General features: G+C 41.3%; 1 protein-coding gene across 4 annotated transcripts in view; it reads right to left on the bottom strand.

The window, feature by feature from the left end:
- The window catches only part of Vezt (vezatin, adherens junctions transmembrane protein), a gene marked incomplete in the record, with an annotated part of 67643 nt that overhangs the window by 30390 nt on the left and 21379 nt on the right, over window positions 1-15874 (bottom strand). For 3 of the 4 annotated variants that reach the window (XM_013518452.1, XM_013518460.1, XM_013518466.1), the window contains 2 exon segments: window positions 5073-5162; window positions 8286-8417. In XM_013518452.1, the coding sequence (XP_013373906.1) occupies window positions 5073-5162; window positions 8286-8417 (222 nt within the window). 4 annotated transcript variants of the gene reach the window in all.

The following is a 15874-nucleotide window of genomic DNA, read 5'->3' as shown; positions in this document are numbered from 1 at the left end:
GGGAAATGTAATCCACATACAAAATACAATGAAAAGCATGCTGGTCCTATATCAGTATGGCTCAAGTAGAAGAATTACTATTATTTTTGTTTTATGGTTTTTTTTATTTATTTATTTACTTATTTATTTATTTATTTATTTTTGACACAGGGTCTTGTTATGTAGTTCTGGCTGGCTCTGAACTCACTATGGACCCCAGGCTGGCCTTGAACTCATGGCAATACTCCATACCCTCCCAAGTGCTGGCATCACAGGTGCGCACCACCACGCCAGTGCCAAGCCTAAGAATTACATCAGCAGGATCAAGGCCTTCTACAGATGGACACTGAGATATTTAAAAATATATAATGGAAAATCACACTAACATTTCCATGACACTTTTTTTTGTTTTTGTTTTTGTTTTTGTTTTTCTCCGGTACCGGGAACTGAACTCACGACCTTCCATGACACTTTATAATTTACAAAATGTGTTGACATAGTATAGCTCATTTATTCCTCCCTTTCTTCCTTCTGCCTATCAAGTAATACCTTCTGTAAGCCAGGCACAAGGACTGACAATGAAGATACAAAAAAATGAACAAGATATACAAGTCTCTTCCCATGCACCTGCGCGTGTGCATGGCATGTGCTTGTGTGTCTGGGGATCAAACCCAAGGCCCTGCGTATGTCAGGCAAACACTCTACACTGAGAAATAGCCCCAGACTCAAAGTTTCCAGTTTTAAATACTTTGCAGTTTAATGGAGAGAATGGAAAAGTGAATGGCTCCAATGTAATGTGCAAAGGAGTGTGATGACTATACCGAGGGCGCTATGAACAGGGCACAGAATGACCAAGGTTAAAGTAAGAGAAAATCTAAGAAGTGAACCAGAGCTAGTCTTAAAGGACGAATGAGAACGGGCCAGGTGAAAGAGCTGGAAGAGTAGGGTAAACAGGAAAGAAGCTGCTCTCATCTGGAGGAACAGAATCATCTGACAGTGGCACAGCCATGTTAGAGAGGTGTGATGAGGCGGCAGTGCTGGGATAGACAGGTTAATCTCATGGTAGCCCTGTGCTGTGCATTCCCATTCTCTATTTCATACGGGAGAAAACTGAACCGAATGAGTTTAAGTTACTTTTTTTTTGTTGTTTTTTTTTTTTCCGGTACCAGGAATTGAACTCACAATCTTGTGTTTGCCCGGCAGGCACTGTGCTGCTGAGCTAAATCCCCAGCCCCTAAGTTACTTTTTAGACTCCTGATTTCAAATCCTAAGTCTTTGGTAGCTTTTAGAATTATTTTTACATTAAACATATTAGTGGGTATATAATAATGAATACTATGTAATGTTTCAATATGTCAACGTTATGTACTATTTAATAGGGCTAGATATATCTCATTTAGCATTTAGTAATGGTGAAATTTTCAAATTTTTTTCTAGTTTTTTGAAATGTACAGCATATTACTGCTATCTATGGTCACCCTACTGTTTAGTAGCACACCCCAACTTCTTACTTCTCTCTACCTGCGATTTAGTGCTCACTGATCAACCTTCCCATATTTGAGTAAACAGTGTCCCAAAACAACAATTTACAATACTCCATACATACAAATGAGCTCAACAGGGACCAAGATACTTTAAATAACTAAAGCTATTTTATCTGATCTTATTGATTAGGTGGCCTCTACAAAGGAAAACCTTTAACTGTTTGCTGATGATTATAGCTGTTTAAATCAAATCAGATTAAATTAATGAAGTAAGTTTCTTCAGGATAAATCACAAAATTTACTTGTTTATTTACCTACTTACTTGGTGGGATTTTGCCATGTAATCCTGGCTGGCCTGGAACTTACTATGTAGCCCAGGCTAGTCTTGAGCTCATGATCCTCCTGCCTCAGCTTCCCTAGCCCTAGAATTACAGGTATGTGCCACTTACCTGTCTTATATCACTCTTTAACTATAAAAATAAAAAAAAAAAAAGTGTCGACACTACAGAAACTGTAATTCAATACGACAATCAAATGGCCAGGAAAAGTCACTGGCCAAATTAAGAAGTATGTCACGACAGCCTTACTTGAACTGGGAAGACCAGGTCTGTGGCAGACCGTCAACCTGCACTCTCCAGAGAGTGCCTCTATCTTTCCCTAACCTCTTCTTCAACCCTACTCACTGAGATACACAGAGCTGGCTATGTTAATACAGATGTCCCCTTAATTGGCTAAAAGAATGTGATTAACTGGCTGAGACACTGTGTCTCACTGCAGCACGCAAGAACTGCCCTCTCTGGGCGGAATGGGGCTCGAGCAGAAGCATGTGAGATTCCAGGGCTAAGACATGAGATAACACCTCAGCTGATGCCTTCACACTCAAAAAGAATTATACCTTCCTGGCAGACGCCAGCCTTGCATGTATCAAGCTTTCCAGTTGCACTGCTAATTGGAGGCCTTTGTGCCTTATACAAAATTGCTGTTTCTCATTACACCCGATGCCTGCAAAGTTTCTTTTTCCTAGCACTCTGCCAGGGCCCCCACCCACCTCTCTGACTGATACCAATAAGTCATGAGCTTTTGGATTTGTGGCCTTTTGTTCCACAGAGAACAATGGGTCACCCCAAAGCTCCTCAACTGGAAAACTTTCTCTCTCTGTATTTATTTTGCATCCGTGTGCTGTATTGCCAGCTGGGGGTAGACTGATACCCTCAGCAGGAGTTTCGGTGCAGGTCTATGTCTCAACAGATGAAGAAACGGAGAAGACTGACTTAAATACTTAGTGGGTATCCTCTGGGCAGTGCGATTCTATGCTGCCTGCAGGGTACCATGTACACTGGCTCATCCTCAGCAAGTCTGAGTGCCAAGACTCAGTGCTCAGGCTTATATCTTGGCTCCACAACTCAACCAGGTAATAACTTCTCTGCATCAGTTTCCTCATCTACAAGGCATGGAGAAGAAGAATATATCCTAGGCTTACTGTACAGACTAAATACGTTAATGACTATAAAATACTAAGAAGAGTGCCTGGCACACAGTATATACTATGTGCCAGTAGTTGGTATAGTTACAAATGAAACAAATTTCACAAATGAAATGGTTAAAAGACAAGAAAAGTGCCCAATGAACATGAACTGATTTGAAGGATAACAGGGATCTTTTTAGGATTTAAGTAAGGAAGTGGCGCGTGCACACACACACACACACACACACACACACACCTTACAAAGATTTCTGCCTGGGCAGACTGAAAAGCATCTAAGAAGGTACAGCTAATCAATAAAGAGATTTCTCAAGCATTATGAAAAGGAATAATAGTAAGATATTCAAGCATTATGAAATCTCAAGCATCATGAAAAGGAATAATAGTATGATACTCATGCACTACAGAGCAATTGCCAATATTTTTGCAAAAGAAGGCTTGCTTCAACATCTATACAGTAAACAAAATTTTAAATATGTCACAATCAAGATGTAAACAGTCAAGCAATTGCCCAGCCAACTGGGCAATTTCTTGTTGATTTACTAATAAATGATTTCTTTGGTTATATATTCCTGAAATTCTCCACGATACAGGCACAAAGGGGATGCGCAAGAGGCAGGGACAATGGACCAGAGGTGAAAAGAACAGGCTGTGCAGACTCTGTAAACCAAGGAAGGCGACTACAGAGCCATGCACCTTAGCACAGTCCTGAGCAACTGAAGATGAGATGACTCCCCCCGGAAGCAGGCGCTGCTCTAGGAGACGACAAGAAACACTGACCTTCTCAAAGCACCTTCTATAGAGACCAAACCCTGAACACAGAACTTGGCAACATGGATTACTAAAAACTTAAGTTTTATTAAAAAAAAACGAACAGTAATACACAAGCTGGAAGGAAAGAACATGAGCTTTGGACCAGGAGATCTGAGTTCAAGTAGTGACTCTAGCACCTTCTACCAGACATTCTCAGACACTTCAGTGAATTACTTATTAACACAGACTGGATTGTCTGAACTTTGGCCTTTACACTAGTAAACTATATTAAATCTTATAGTGTGTATAGTGTGGTCTAGGATACCAAGTCAAGATGTGAAAGTGTTTTGTAAACAACCTCTTTATGAATGTTAATTCACAAGGATAAGGCCAGCAGAGGATTTTGAAATTCGCTTACTTGACTATTACTTCTGGGAGCCAGAAGAATTTTATTTATTTATTTATTTTTTTGAGATAGGGTCTCTTCATGTAGTTCTAACTGACTCTGAGCTTCTCTATGTAGCCCAGGCCAGCCTCAAGCTTGCTGTGATCCTCCCAAGTGCTGGGATAACAAGAGTGTGCCACCATGTGCAGCTTTCAAAAGCTTTCTCTTTTTTTGGTACCGGGAATCAAACTCAGGACCTTGTGCTTGCCAGGCAGGTGCTTGTGCCAGTAAGCTATATCCCTGGCCCCCTCAAGAGCTTTATAACTTGAAAATTTTAGCACACTACCTGGGTTTTATATTGCTAGGTTGTAAGAAGATTGACACACACCCCTTTGTGGTAATGGATCAAGTGGCAGTCACATTACAGTAGAGAGTGGGGAGATCACAAAGATTCTCAATGTTTTTGACTATTTTTTTTATCTCTTTTTTTTGTCTTTCTGAGGCAGGGTTTTGCTGTGCAGTTCAGGTTAGCTTGAACTCACTTTGTAGTCCAGGCTGGCTTTAAACTTGCAAAGATTCTCTTGCCTCAGCCTCCCAAGTGCTGGGATTACAGGTGTGCCAGACCACCATGTCCGGCACGATGTTGACTATTTCAAGTTTCGGGGAAGTTCCGTAATTTACCAGTTGCCCAAGGTTGAACTGAGCATACTAATAGATACATTCCCTTCCCTCCAAGAGGAACACATGTTATGGAGGAAATGGTCACAATCAGTTAGTTTAAATAACTACCAGGACAGTCTATTCTAAATGGCAAATAGCCTTTTATAAGAGCTATGAACAATAGCAATAAGCCCAAACTAAAAGATTCTCAGTTATTTGTAGTAAAAATTAATCACTGCCCAAGTTAGTAGCAAAACAAATTCTAATTCACCAATTATCATACGAATAACAGGGAGCTCTGAAAAATTATAAAGACAAGAATACTCACCAATTTATGAAGTAAGTCATCTTTCTTACTGCACTGAGAAAAAGAAAGCCAGCTTTTGATGGTTTCAGCCACTTTTAACAAGATGCTCTGCTGAAGAGAGATGAATGACATTGTATAGTGTTATTAATTAAACATACCCAAGAAGCAGAGAAACTTCAAATAACTCACTTCTAATTAGTCAGAATTTTCATCAGAAAAAGGGAGAAAAGAATTACCCAGGCTATACATTTTGCCAGCACGTGTCAGCCTCCTCACTAGTTCCCAAGCTTAGTTACACAGCAGAACCCAGAATCACTCAGGGACTTTAGATAGAAACGCATTTCTGGGTCCCCAAACTACAGAGTCTGATTCAGTAGGTTTGGAATGAGGCCTGGAAACCGGGCTTTAAAAAGCAGGGAGAAGACACCTGCTGCAGCCTGTTTATCTTGGGAACATCATTTGCTATCTGTGTTAACACAGTGATGGCATTTGTTTCAGAACGGTATTTTGGGAATAGAGAAAGACTACGTTGCTTGTTTGTGGAGGGGAGTGGCTGAGAAAAGAAGTCCTGTTGTGACCCTGCGGAATCGGAGCTTCCGGGCACATGCAGTGAAAACGGCTAACAGGCACCGAACTCAGCAAGGGCTGCAGTAAGCAGCCGAGGAAGTAGACGAGATCGATCAGAGCCGAAAGACCATGGAGAGAAGAGGCCGGACACTGAAACTGTAGGAAACGAACATCTAAGAATCATCCCAGAAGTAGCACATGTCTGTAATCCTATAATCCCAGCACTCAAGAGGCTGAGGCAGGAGGATTGTCATGAGGTTGAAGCCAGTCGAGACTACGTAGTGAAATACTGTCTCAAAAAACAACAACCAAACCAAAGCAGCAGAGGAATCTTCACAGGAAAAGAAACAAGACAGAGAATGAATATTTACGGTAGGAATGCCAGGACAGACTACTCAATAAGTACATAACAATCGTATGAAAAAATACAAGTTAAAAGAGAGAAAGCAAGTATAATGCTCATGACTGCTTCATCAAGATCACATACAAAAAATTGCTTTCCAAAGAAAATAACTGGTATTTCACTCCTTGAACAGAATTTTATGGGCAATTCTAAATACATTCCCTGAGAATGACTAAATAATTCAATAAATCTTTCTAAAACTTAACTATCCTTAGACTCAGAAAAAATCTATTTTAGAGACATAGAGCTCATACAGTTAAAAAGTTGTCTTTAGACGTGTCATATTAAGAATAAAGGAACTTTTTTTTTTTGTTTTGTTTTTTTCTCCGGTACCAGGAACCGAACTCACGACCTTGCGCTTGCCAGGCAGGCGCTTTGCCGCTGAGCTAAATCCCCAGCCCCAATAAAGGAACTTTTTTGACATGGTGATTTTTAAAAACATTGTCCGCTTATGCTTTTTACTGTTCCTTGATTTCTGAGGGGATGAAATTTTTTTTTTTTTTGTTTTTCTCCGGTACCGGGAACTGAACTCACGACTTTGCACTTGCCAGGCAGGCACTTTGCCGCTGAGCTAAATCCCCAGCCCCGAGGGGATGAAATTTTAAGCTCTCATTTCTTTATAATCTCTTTTTTTTTTGGTACTGGGAATTGAACTCAGGACCTTGTGCTTGCCAGGTAGCACTTGTGCACTGAGCTATATCCCCAGTCCTTTCGTTTCTTAACTAAAACATTTCTATAAATAAAGTACTTGTCAGAAATGACAAAGATTATATATCTAAACACCTGTTTTCATAACAAACACCACCCAAGCTAGATTTCTTTTTTTTTTTTTTAATGTATATTTTACCTTTTAGAAACCTCCATTTAGCATGGAAATTAGTGAGAATACAAACAGTGGATAAATTATGATTGCATTTCATATCCTAATGGGGCAAGTCCCTGGTCCAGAAGCATGAGCAATTTCTTTAAGAACTATAGTAATTTTGCTTGTCTATATTTTTTGCCCAATTAATGATTTTCAACAGCATTTCCTCCTCTTCACAAGAAATAATTTCTTCTACTACTATGAGACTCGGAGGTGGTGCGGCGTGAAGCCCCAACTCCTTCCACTGTGCTTTGTCCACAAACTCAAGTGCAGGATGACCTTTGGTCCTAAGCCATCCACTATTTCTGTTCCACTGAGGGACGCATAAGCATTCTTGAACTCTTCTACGGTTCTGTATCTTACAAACAAGTAGGGCTTGTTAGGTGGCATTAAGGGAGCTTCCACAAGTCCACATTTCTCTGAAATCAGGGGCAGTTGCTTCCTACTCATGCCATGACTCAAACCGCCATTGGCAACACCAGGTTCTGAGTGCCATAGGATACTGCCTCAATACCTTCATGTCTCAGCAAAGTACACCTGGCTTTAATTTGTTTCCTTAAGAACTTCTCAGTTTTATTGAGTTTGAAATTACTTTGATAGTTGATCTCCATAGCAATACCCAGTGCCTCTATCAATGCTATGAAACAGTATACCACAATGCTCAGGAGTCCAAGCTCAGGTTCATAACGGTAGAGCTGGTAGCTGTACGGTCCTGGTTGAGTTAATTATGTATCTCTGGGCTTCAGCTTCTGCATGCAGCTGTGTTGGTGACCCCAAGCTAGAGTTCTATACCCATTTCCTGTCCAAAGCCATTCTTTGTCTTATGTTGCCAACTAATCTCAAATCTGTTAGTCCGTGAATAGCCTATTAGATATGGCTTTAGGTTTTGATTTCAAACGCTTTCCCAAGAACGTTCAGTTCATTCTTTTTATTTTATTTATTAATTTTTTTGGTTTTTCTGAGACAGGGTCTCACTATGTAGTTCAGGCTGGGCTTGAACTCACTTTGCCTCGAATTCTCAGCTTCCTCCTGCCTCAGCCTCCTGAGTACTGGGATTACAGGTGTGTGCCATCACGCTCAGCTCAGAACATTCATTCTTAAAAGGGAGAAGGGGAGGAAGAAGTACAGAAAATTAGCAAAAATGGTTCTAACTGCTGGCCATGGTGCTGCACGTCTGTAATCCCAGTTATTATACTTGGGAGGCTGAGACAGAAAGACTGCGAGTTTAAAGCCAGAGTGGGTAACTTAGTGAGACCCTGTCTCAAAATGTAAAAACAAGAGAATACAAAAAAGGGCTGGGGCACAGTGTTTGCCTAGCACTGCCTGGATGTGAGTGCTAAGCCCCTAAACTCCCATCTTTTAGATTTTAGCGATAAAAAGAACAAGCATACTTTCTTACCTTTGGGAGGACTCCTGGAGGAGGCTTTTGTTGTCCCTCTGTCGTACATTTTTCTGTTTTTGGAGACAAAGAAGAACATATTTCAAAGTCTGTGTGTCCCAAATCCTGCAAGTACTGATAAAGCGGAGAATTCTGAAAGAGACATGTAAAATAAAGTAAAATTCAAGATCATTATTGTCTTCAAAGTTTTGGAACCAAAGTTCACTATCAGGACTCATATGCCTAAATTCCATAAAGCTTGTTTTATGAAGACTCAACGATCTGTTACAACACAGTGCCATTCAATACTGATAAATCCATATTCAACAGAGGGACCCAAAAAAGGGAAAACGCTAAATAAAACACACTGAATTTTTGAGTGAGTACCAGCAAGCAAAAATGAACTGAGGCATAAAAATAGATTTGGTAAGCAATTTCTTTGCCCACATTTTTGTAGTCTTAAAAGTAGAAGCTTCAGAATAGCCAGTGCTGGCTATGGATATTTCCTAAGAAGAGCTGCAGTAAAAAAGTTATTAGTTGAAGCCAAGAAAAATGCAACAATAATGGTCATATTGTATTAGTTCCAATTTTATCATACCATTAAATTCATTAATTCATTTAGCACAAATATGTGTTATCTATCATATTCTTGGCACTACAAATAAACTTAAAACTTTCCAAGGAAGTTACCTTAGATTAATTATAAGTCACATATGGAATATGGCCAATGAGAAGCAGTACAGCTAATAAAAGAATTAGAACACAGTGATTAGATAGTGTTTGCATGGTTTCTCTTAAATGTTAAACCCAAAGTATAAACAAATTAAAGAGCAAAGTAAAAGAAAGAAAACAGGAAATGGAGACAGATCTTTTGCAAAAGGGAAGGAGATCAAGAGATGAAGTGAAGGGGTGTAAAAAGAAATAACAAGTGTAATGCATGTACCAACTCCCCACAAAGAATATAATCATTATGTACCGCAAACATGTACTAATAAAAAGTATAAAAGAACACAGTGCTTAAGAACACACATTCAATAAGCAAATTCTAAGTTCAAATCCCAACTGTACTTCTTCTAAGCTAAGTGACCCATGGCAGTTTAGAATCCTTGTTTCAGCTGTCTCACATAAAAATAGGAGTGATAATATTTAGCTCAAACTAAATTAATATAAAGATTTAGAAATGTCTGCCACATAGTGAGCACTCAATGTACACTTCAACTTTGTATAGGTTATGTGGGAAAAGCAGACTTTAAAACACACTGAAAAGGAGTAACTTCAGTTCCATCACACAGAAACACTGCTGTCACTACTGGATGAAAACCTACTGGAAAACCCTTCAAGGACTGATACAGCAAGCTTTAATTATAACCTCCAACCTTCCCTATGGCACAAAGCTGGTGACTGTTTATAATAAACCAGGGGCCAGGCACAGAGCTCAGAGGCAGAGTGCTTGCCTGCCATGCACAAGGCCCGGCACTGCCAAAAGATCAATCTTGTGTCCACTCGACAGACTCTCCAGATCTTCAAGAGGACTGAATGTGAGATGTTAGAGCTGTCACAGCAACAGTAGCGACCCAGGTGTCTGCCTAAATTGAGCCACAGAGTGGCTGACTCTCCGTAAGCTTACTCGCGGACAGCAAGGGGGTTACACTGACATGTGGTGGTGCCCTGAGGGCAGCTGTAAGGGGAAGTGCGGGTCCCCCTCACTCCAGTACTGCAGACTGAACCTAGGGCCTTCATGCTGAGCTATATTCAACCCCAGGCTGTTCAATTTTGAACTCCTGAGACAGACCCCGTATGGTTTGCACCTGGATGTCCCCCAAAAGCCTCCTGTCTCTTAGGTGACGCTTCTGGAAGCCTCATCCTACTTATCTTTGAGGACAGGTGGCCAGAGCTTCCCAGACGAAACAGTCCATCTCAGAGGTTTGCAGAGAGACTCACAGTCGCTACCTTCATTATAATCCCTCAGCACCGTGAGGTCGACTGGTGCCATACAAATGAAGCAAAAGGATCATAAAAGGAGCAAAAAGCTGCGCCCAAATCCTAGAAAGTCTCCGCTTCCTTCGTGCCAGAAAAGACTTGCACATTCCTCCTCTTTATTAGCCTAATCCTAAACCTCCCCTTCATTCCTTTTAGATCTGTAACCTCCCAGCCCCCAAGGGATAGAGCAGCTGATTTTCCAGGTTATCTCCCCCTTGTTCCTATTCTTGGCCAAGAATAAAAGTCTCTTTTTCTTATCAATCTGCACTTGGTCTTGTTACTGGTTCAGTTCTGAGATGGAAAAAGGACCCAGTTTGGGATAAGAAATTGGTAACAGACTGACTAATAAATCTAACTCCAAAGCCAACGTTCTGAAATATTACACTAAACTAGAAATAAGCGACAGTCCCTCATTGTCTAGTGAAGACATCAAAGACACTTACTTAAGAGTTCACCACAAAGCAAGCAAACAACAATAACAGGAATGTGCTGGATGCTACAGAAACAGAGGCAGCTAAATCAGGGCCATATTTTTAGGGAGTATGTTCTTAAATTAGGAGGAGGAAGCAACAGTGGGAATTTGCTGGATTGGCAGCAATCTGCCAGACTTCAATTTGAGAGGGGAGGAATACAGATCAAATGATTTCCTTTTAAGCTATATTTAAACTCTCTCTTAAGAAAAATACCTTCCTATTATGATGAGGAGGAATACATTTTTTATCACTCAGACTAAAAACCTCTGCTGGCACCAATGCCTCGTCCTCTGTTGCCGATAACGCATACTCCACTGCTGTCCTGACTGCCTCAGCCTAGACTTTCAAGTTGATCTGTGACCCCCTACCCGGCTCTGCCGCGGGGGGCACCAGAGCACCAACACCACTCCAGGTGCTGCACTGACCTCTGGGAAAGTTTGTACTTTTTAAAAAAAGACTTGTTTTTAAGGCAGTAGGAGGCTTTCTCCCTGTGCACTCCTGTGGGGAAGAAAAATAAGTAAGATGGATCAAAGTGGAGTTACTCTGTGTCAGAGCCAGCAAACTCGCTCTGTGAAGGGCCAGAGAGTAAACAGTTTGGCGTGGCAGGTCATCTGCTCGCTGCCCTGACAATCGCATTTGCTGCTCTGGTGTGAAGGCAGAGACCTAAATAAATCAACGAGTGTGCTTATGTGCCGATAAAATTTTATTTATACACAACGAAAATGGAACTGAATAAAAAGTATCCTTATGCTTCTATATCCCCAGCATTAGAAACGTAGAGGACTACGGATACAGCTTAGTGATGAAGTCTTTGTTCAGTACTCAGAAGGCTGGGTCTGATCCCCAGCACTCAAAAGCAAAACAAAACGTAACAAAGTAACGTTACGTTTTATGACTGCTCAGCAGTCATAAAAAATGCAGGGGGGTGGGATCTGGCACCCAGAGCCTCCTAATTAAAGATTTAGGGGAAGCTGGGTGTGACCAACATACCTGAAATCCCAGCACTCCGGAGACTGAGGCAGGAGGGGGCCAGCCTGGGCTACATAGTGAGATCCTGTCTCAAGAAAGCAAAGCTGCAGTGGAGATCAGGAGGCGCACCCCTGGACTTTGCTCTGAGAGGAGGCTTGGAGGGTGGAGGCATCTTCCACCTTTCCTTTTCTCCTGTGTGGTTCTGGGGATTGAACCCAGCACCTTCGCACTGAGCCACATCCCCAGTCCTTTTTCATTTTGAGAAAGGGACTCAGTTGTTAGATTGCCCAGGCTAGGCTCAAATTTGTGATCCTCCTGCCGCAACTTTCCAGAAAGCTGGGATTACAGGTTCACACTAAACTTCTTTATTTATTAGTTTCACTCACTATGTAGCATAGGCTGGGCTTCAACTTGCAGCAATTCTCCTGCCTCAGCCTAAGTGCTAGGACTATAGGTATGCGACATCAGAAATTAAAACGCAAAAAAATGAAATATTTATTTAAAAAATAACAATAAACTCATTACAGTGTTTTTTTTCTTTTTCTTTTTCTTTTTTTTTTGGTACTGCAAGTCAAATGAAGAACCTTGTGCTTACCAGGCAGGCACTGTGCCACTGAGCTATATATATCCCTGGCCCTACTACTTACAATGTTAATGTAAGTAACATTTGAATTTTTTTGTTTTGTTTTGTTTTTGTTTTTTTATTTTTTTACTTTAAAAAATAAAAGAAGGAAAACGTATTTTGTTTTGTTTTTGAGATGAAGTTTCAATATGTAGTCCGGGCTGCCTTAAACTTGTTTATGTAGCCCAGGCTGGCCTCAAACTCCAGCAATCCTCCTGCCTCAGCCTCCCAAGTGGTGGGATTACAGCTGTGTGCCACCATGCCTGGCAAAAACATTTTTAATGAAAAAAATTTTCCAAATGAAAAATAGTGTACTAAAAAAAAAGAAAAGAAAAACAGTGTACTGAAGCCATGTGTTTGTAATCCCAGCATTCAGAAAGCTGAGGCAGGAGGATCACCACAAATTCGAGGCCAGCCTGGATTCCATAGTGAGTTCAAGGTGAGCCTAAACTACAGAGGGAGACTCTGTGTCATAAAAGGAAAAAAGAAGAAAGAAAGACAGACAGACAGACAGACACAGGCTTATTGAGAAGAGTAGACTTACATTTTTCCAATTCTCCTTGCTGTCCAACTCTATAGAAGACACAGTAGCTGTAATTTTATATCTTAGATGGTTGGGATCTTAAGTGCCGCTCCCACCCCCAAAGGCTCACTTGCTGAAGGGCTGGTCTAGTCTCCATCGCTCCAGGGAGCTAGTAGAAGCTTTGGGAGGCGGGGCCTATGGGAGGCAGTCAGGTGAAGGGGCATCCTTGGAGGGGTGCTGGGACCTCGGCCCTTCTCTCACCTTGTAGAAAGCTACCAAAGAGAGGTGAGCTCAACTTCACCATACCCAGCAACTCTGCAGACTGACCACAGACCCAAGCAGCAAAGCCACGCAGCCGCGCCCTAACTAAGCCAGAATAAACCCTTCCTCATAAATTCGCGTGTTCTGTCGCAGTGGCAGAAAGCGAACTAAAAGCTTCTTCATTTAATGTGTTGTACTTTTGTTTTGTTTTAAAATTTATTGGGTAAAAGTTACAAATAAAGTCAACTTTTAAACAGATATGCTCTTGGAAATTGGGAGTATTTTAATAGTCTTTTCAGCTAGTTAGACAATCAATGAAGACTACCTTTACCAAAATTTGGTGATAGTTTCAAAAAAATTAATTTTACCTCTTTTCCCCTGTTTTGCTGTCAGGTTGCAACCCAGGGCTTTGTGCATACTATGCACACATTTTCCCAGTGAGCTATGCTCCCAGCCTGGAAAAGCTGTCTTTACGTGGAATATGAAGTCTTACTAATGAGTACTTTATACTTTGCACGTGTACAAGAGAATGAGAGTGAAAACTCTAACTACTGTCTTTAGGATTAAAAACTGACCACTCAATATAAAGTATTTTTTTTTCTTTTACAGCAAGCTAAGTCTTTGTAGTGCAACTATCCTAATTTATATTTAGAGTTTCTAAATATACGGGGCTATTTGGTTTAAAACTACTGAATACGTGAAATACCTGTTTTTATTTATTTATTTTTGGTACCAGGAATCGAACTCACGATCTCGCGCTTGCCAGGCAGGTGTGTGTGCCACTGAGCTACATACCGGGCCTCCCTGTTTTTCATTAGTGAGGATTATTATGAGGATTACTACAGGTGGACGATGGCTTCGGAAGAATTGTCTGTATCATGGGTAACATGAGGCCACTGTTAAAACTTTTTTCCTTAGTTCAAGTGAAACAGAACCACAAACGTTAAGTTGTCTTCTGAAGAGAAACCATTAGCAGTGGACTCAATGTAATTCTAAAGTATCCAAGAATGTTCCTGCTGCCAAAACAAACAGGAGAACCCCAGACACAGGGTGTGGGAGCCCCTCCTCAGGAAACCCTTGTGGTCTGGATTCCTGCGAATTCCAGCTGACAGAAAACACACACCACAGCCCTGAAAGAATTCTGCTGAAGGAAAAGGAGCCAAGAGCCTTCAGTGGGGCTCCTACGGTTTGGCGGCCGAAACATTTTTTTGTAAGAAAAATAAACAAGAAGAGACAAGAAATCCCCACAATTTTGTTGATTGAGCACTTCAGGACAATTTCTTGATATATAAGTTAGGCTTATATATCAGGACACTTTGCGCTCTCCCCGGCCCCCGTAAAAACCTTAGATCCCACACTAACCGGCACAGAAAACCTGCTGCATTCATTGAACACAGCACTTGTTTTTGGTACGAACTGTGGCACACTGTGCACAGGGCTCAGAAATCATTATTGCTGCTCTGCATTGTAAAATATACTTCAGAAATGGAGGTGATGGGCGAGAATTTTTTGTCATGAGCGTCATAAGCACAACAGAACAAGTTGGTAGCTTTCAGGTCTAGGCCAGTAGGGATAGGCTGAAGGGGACACAATTAGGCAATTCATTCAACAATAAATCTAACTCAACACGTGTCTTCCAGGGTCCGCCTAGGCACAGGTGTAAAATCAAACAAAAATGAAGGCGTGCTGGCTACAGAGATTCATCCTACGCCTCTTGGGTTCCTAGGCCTTCACCATTACCTAGGGCTATTGCCAGGTTCCTCAAGTACACTGTGAAAGTGTTATGGAGCTCTTAGCCAGTGGCAAAGGGAAACTCAGTACCCTCGATGGGAAGCCTGGTATGCTAATGGAAGGAGTGCTGTGTGCGGAGCGGAGCGTCTTACACTGCCTTGCACCATCCTTCTGGTCCTCAGCTACAAGAGTAGTCAAGTCCCAAGTGAGGTCCTGGTGAACCCTGCCTCCAGTGTGACAGATGGCACACTGTATCATCATGTCACTTTTCTGAGAAGGTAAAGTATTTTTTACCAACTTTATGTGACAGTGTGGTGACCACATTTTATCATTATGATGTTCTAAACTGTTTTCTTCCCAGATGACTAAGAAGTTAATAAGAAATGATGCCTGGTTAAAAAAAAATTGTAAGACTGGGGATATAGCTCAGTGGTGCAGTGCCTGCCTGGCAAGTTTTGAGGTCCTGAGTTCAATTCTCAGTACCTGCCCCCAAAATTGTTGTGCTCCTAGGTGTAGTGGCCCAGGTCTCTAAACCCAGCACTCAGGAGGCTGAGGCAGGAGGACTGCAGGGAGTTAAAGACCAGTTGGGTTCCATAATGAATTCAAGGCCAGCCTGGATGACATAGCAAGACCCTGTCTCAAAAATGCAGAAATGCATGCCTGTAATCCCAGCACTTGGGAGGCTGAGGCAGGAGGATGGTTGCGAGTTCAAGACAAGTCTGGGCTACAAAGTGAGTGCAAGGCCAGCCTGAACTGTATAGTGAGACCCTGCCTCAAAAAGACAAAAAATAAAACAAAACAAAACACCAGAAAAAGACAACAAAAAAACCCTATATTTTTTAGATACCTAAGGAAATTCAAACTAAGAATAGGTATTGAGAATTATTCTTACATTTGTTAAATGAGATAATTGTATAGAGATTATCATTTGTAAAAAAGAGTGCTTATCTGTTAGAGATGTGTATTAATGCATTTACAGTTGAAATTAGGTAATACTGTATCTGGAATTTACCTTAAAATACTCTAATTCCAAGGTGAAAGGTGGGGGGGG

The sequence above is a fragment of the Chinchilla lanigera genome, unplaced genomic scaffold (genome assembly GCF_000276665.1).
Source record: "Chinchilla lanigera isolate Chin_1 unplaced genomic scaffold, ChiLan1.0 scaffold00004, whole genome shotgun sequence".
In the NCBI taxonomy this organism is placed as follows: Eukaryota; Metazoa; Chordata; class Mammalia; order Rodentia; family Chinchillidae; genus Chinchilla; species Chinchilla lanigera.
Note: the sequence above shows the minus strand (reverse complement) of the source record. Positions and strands in the feature narration are given on the sequence as shown.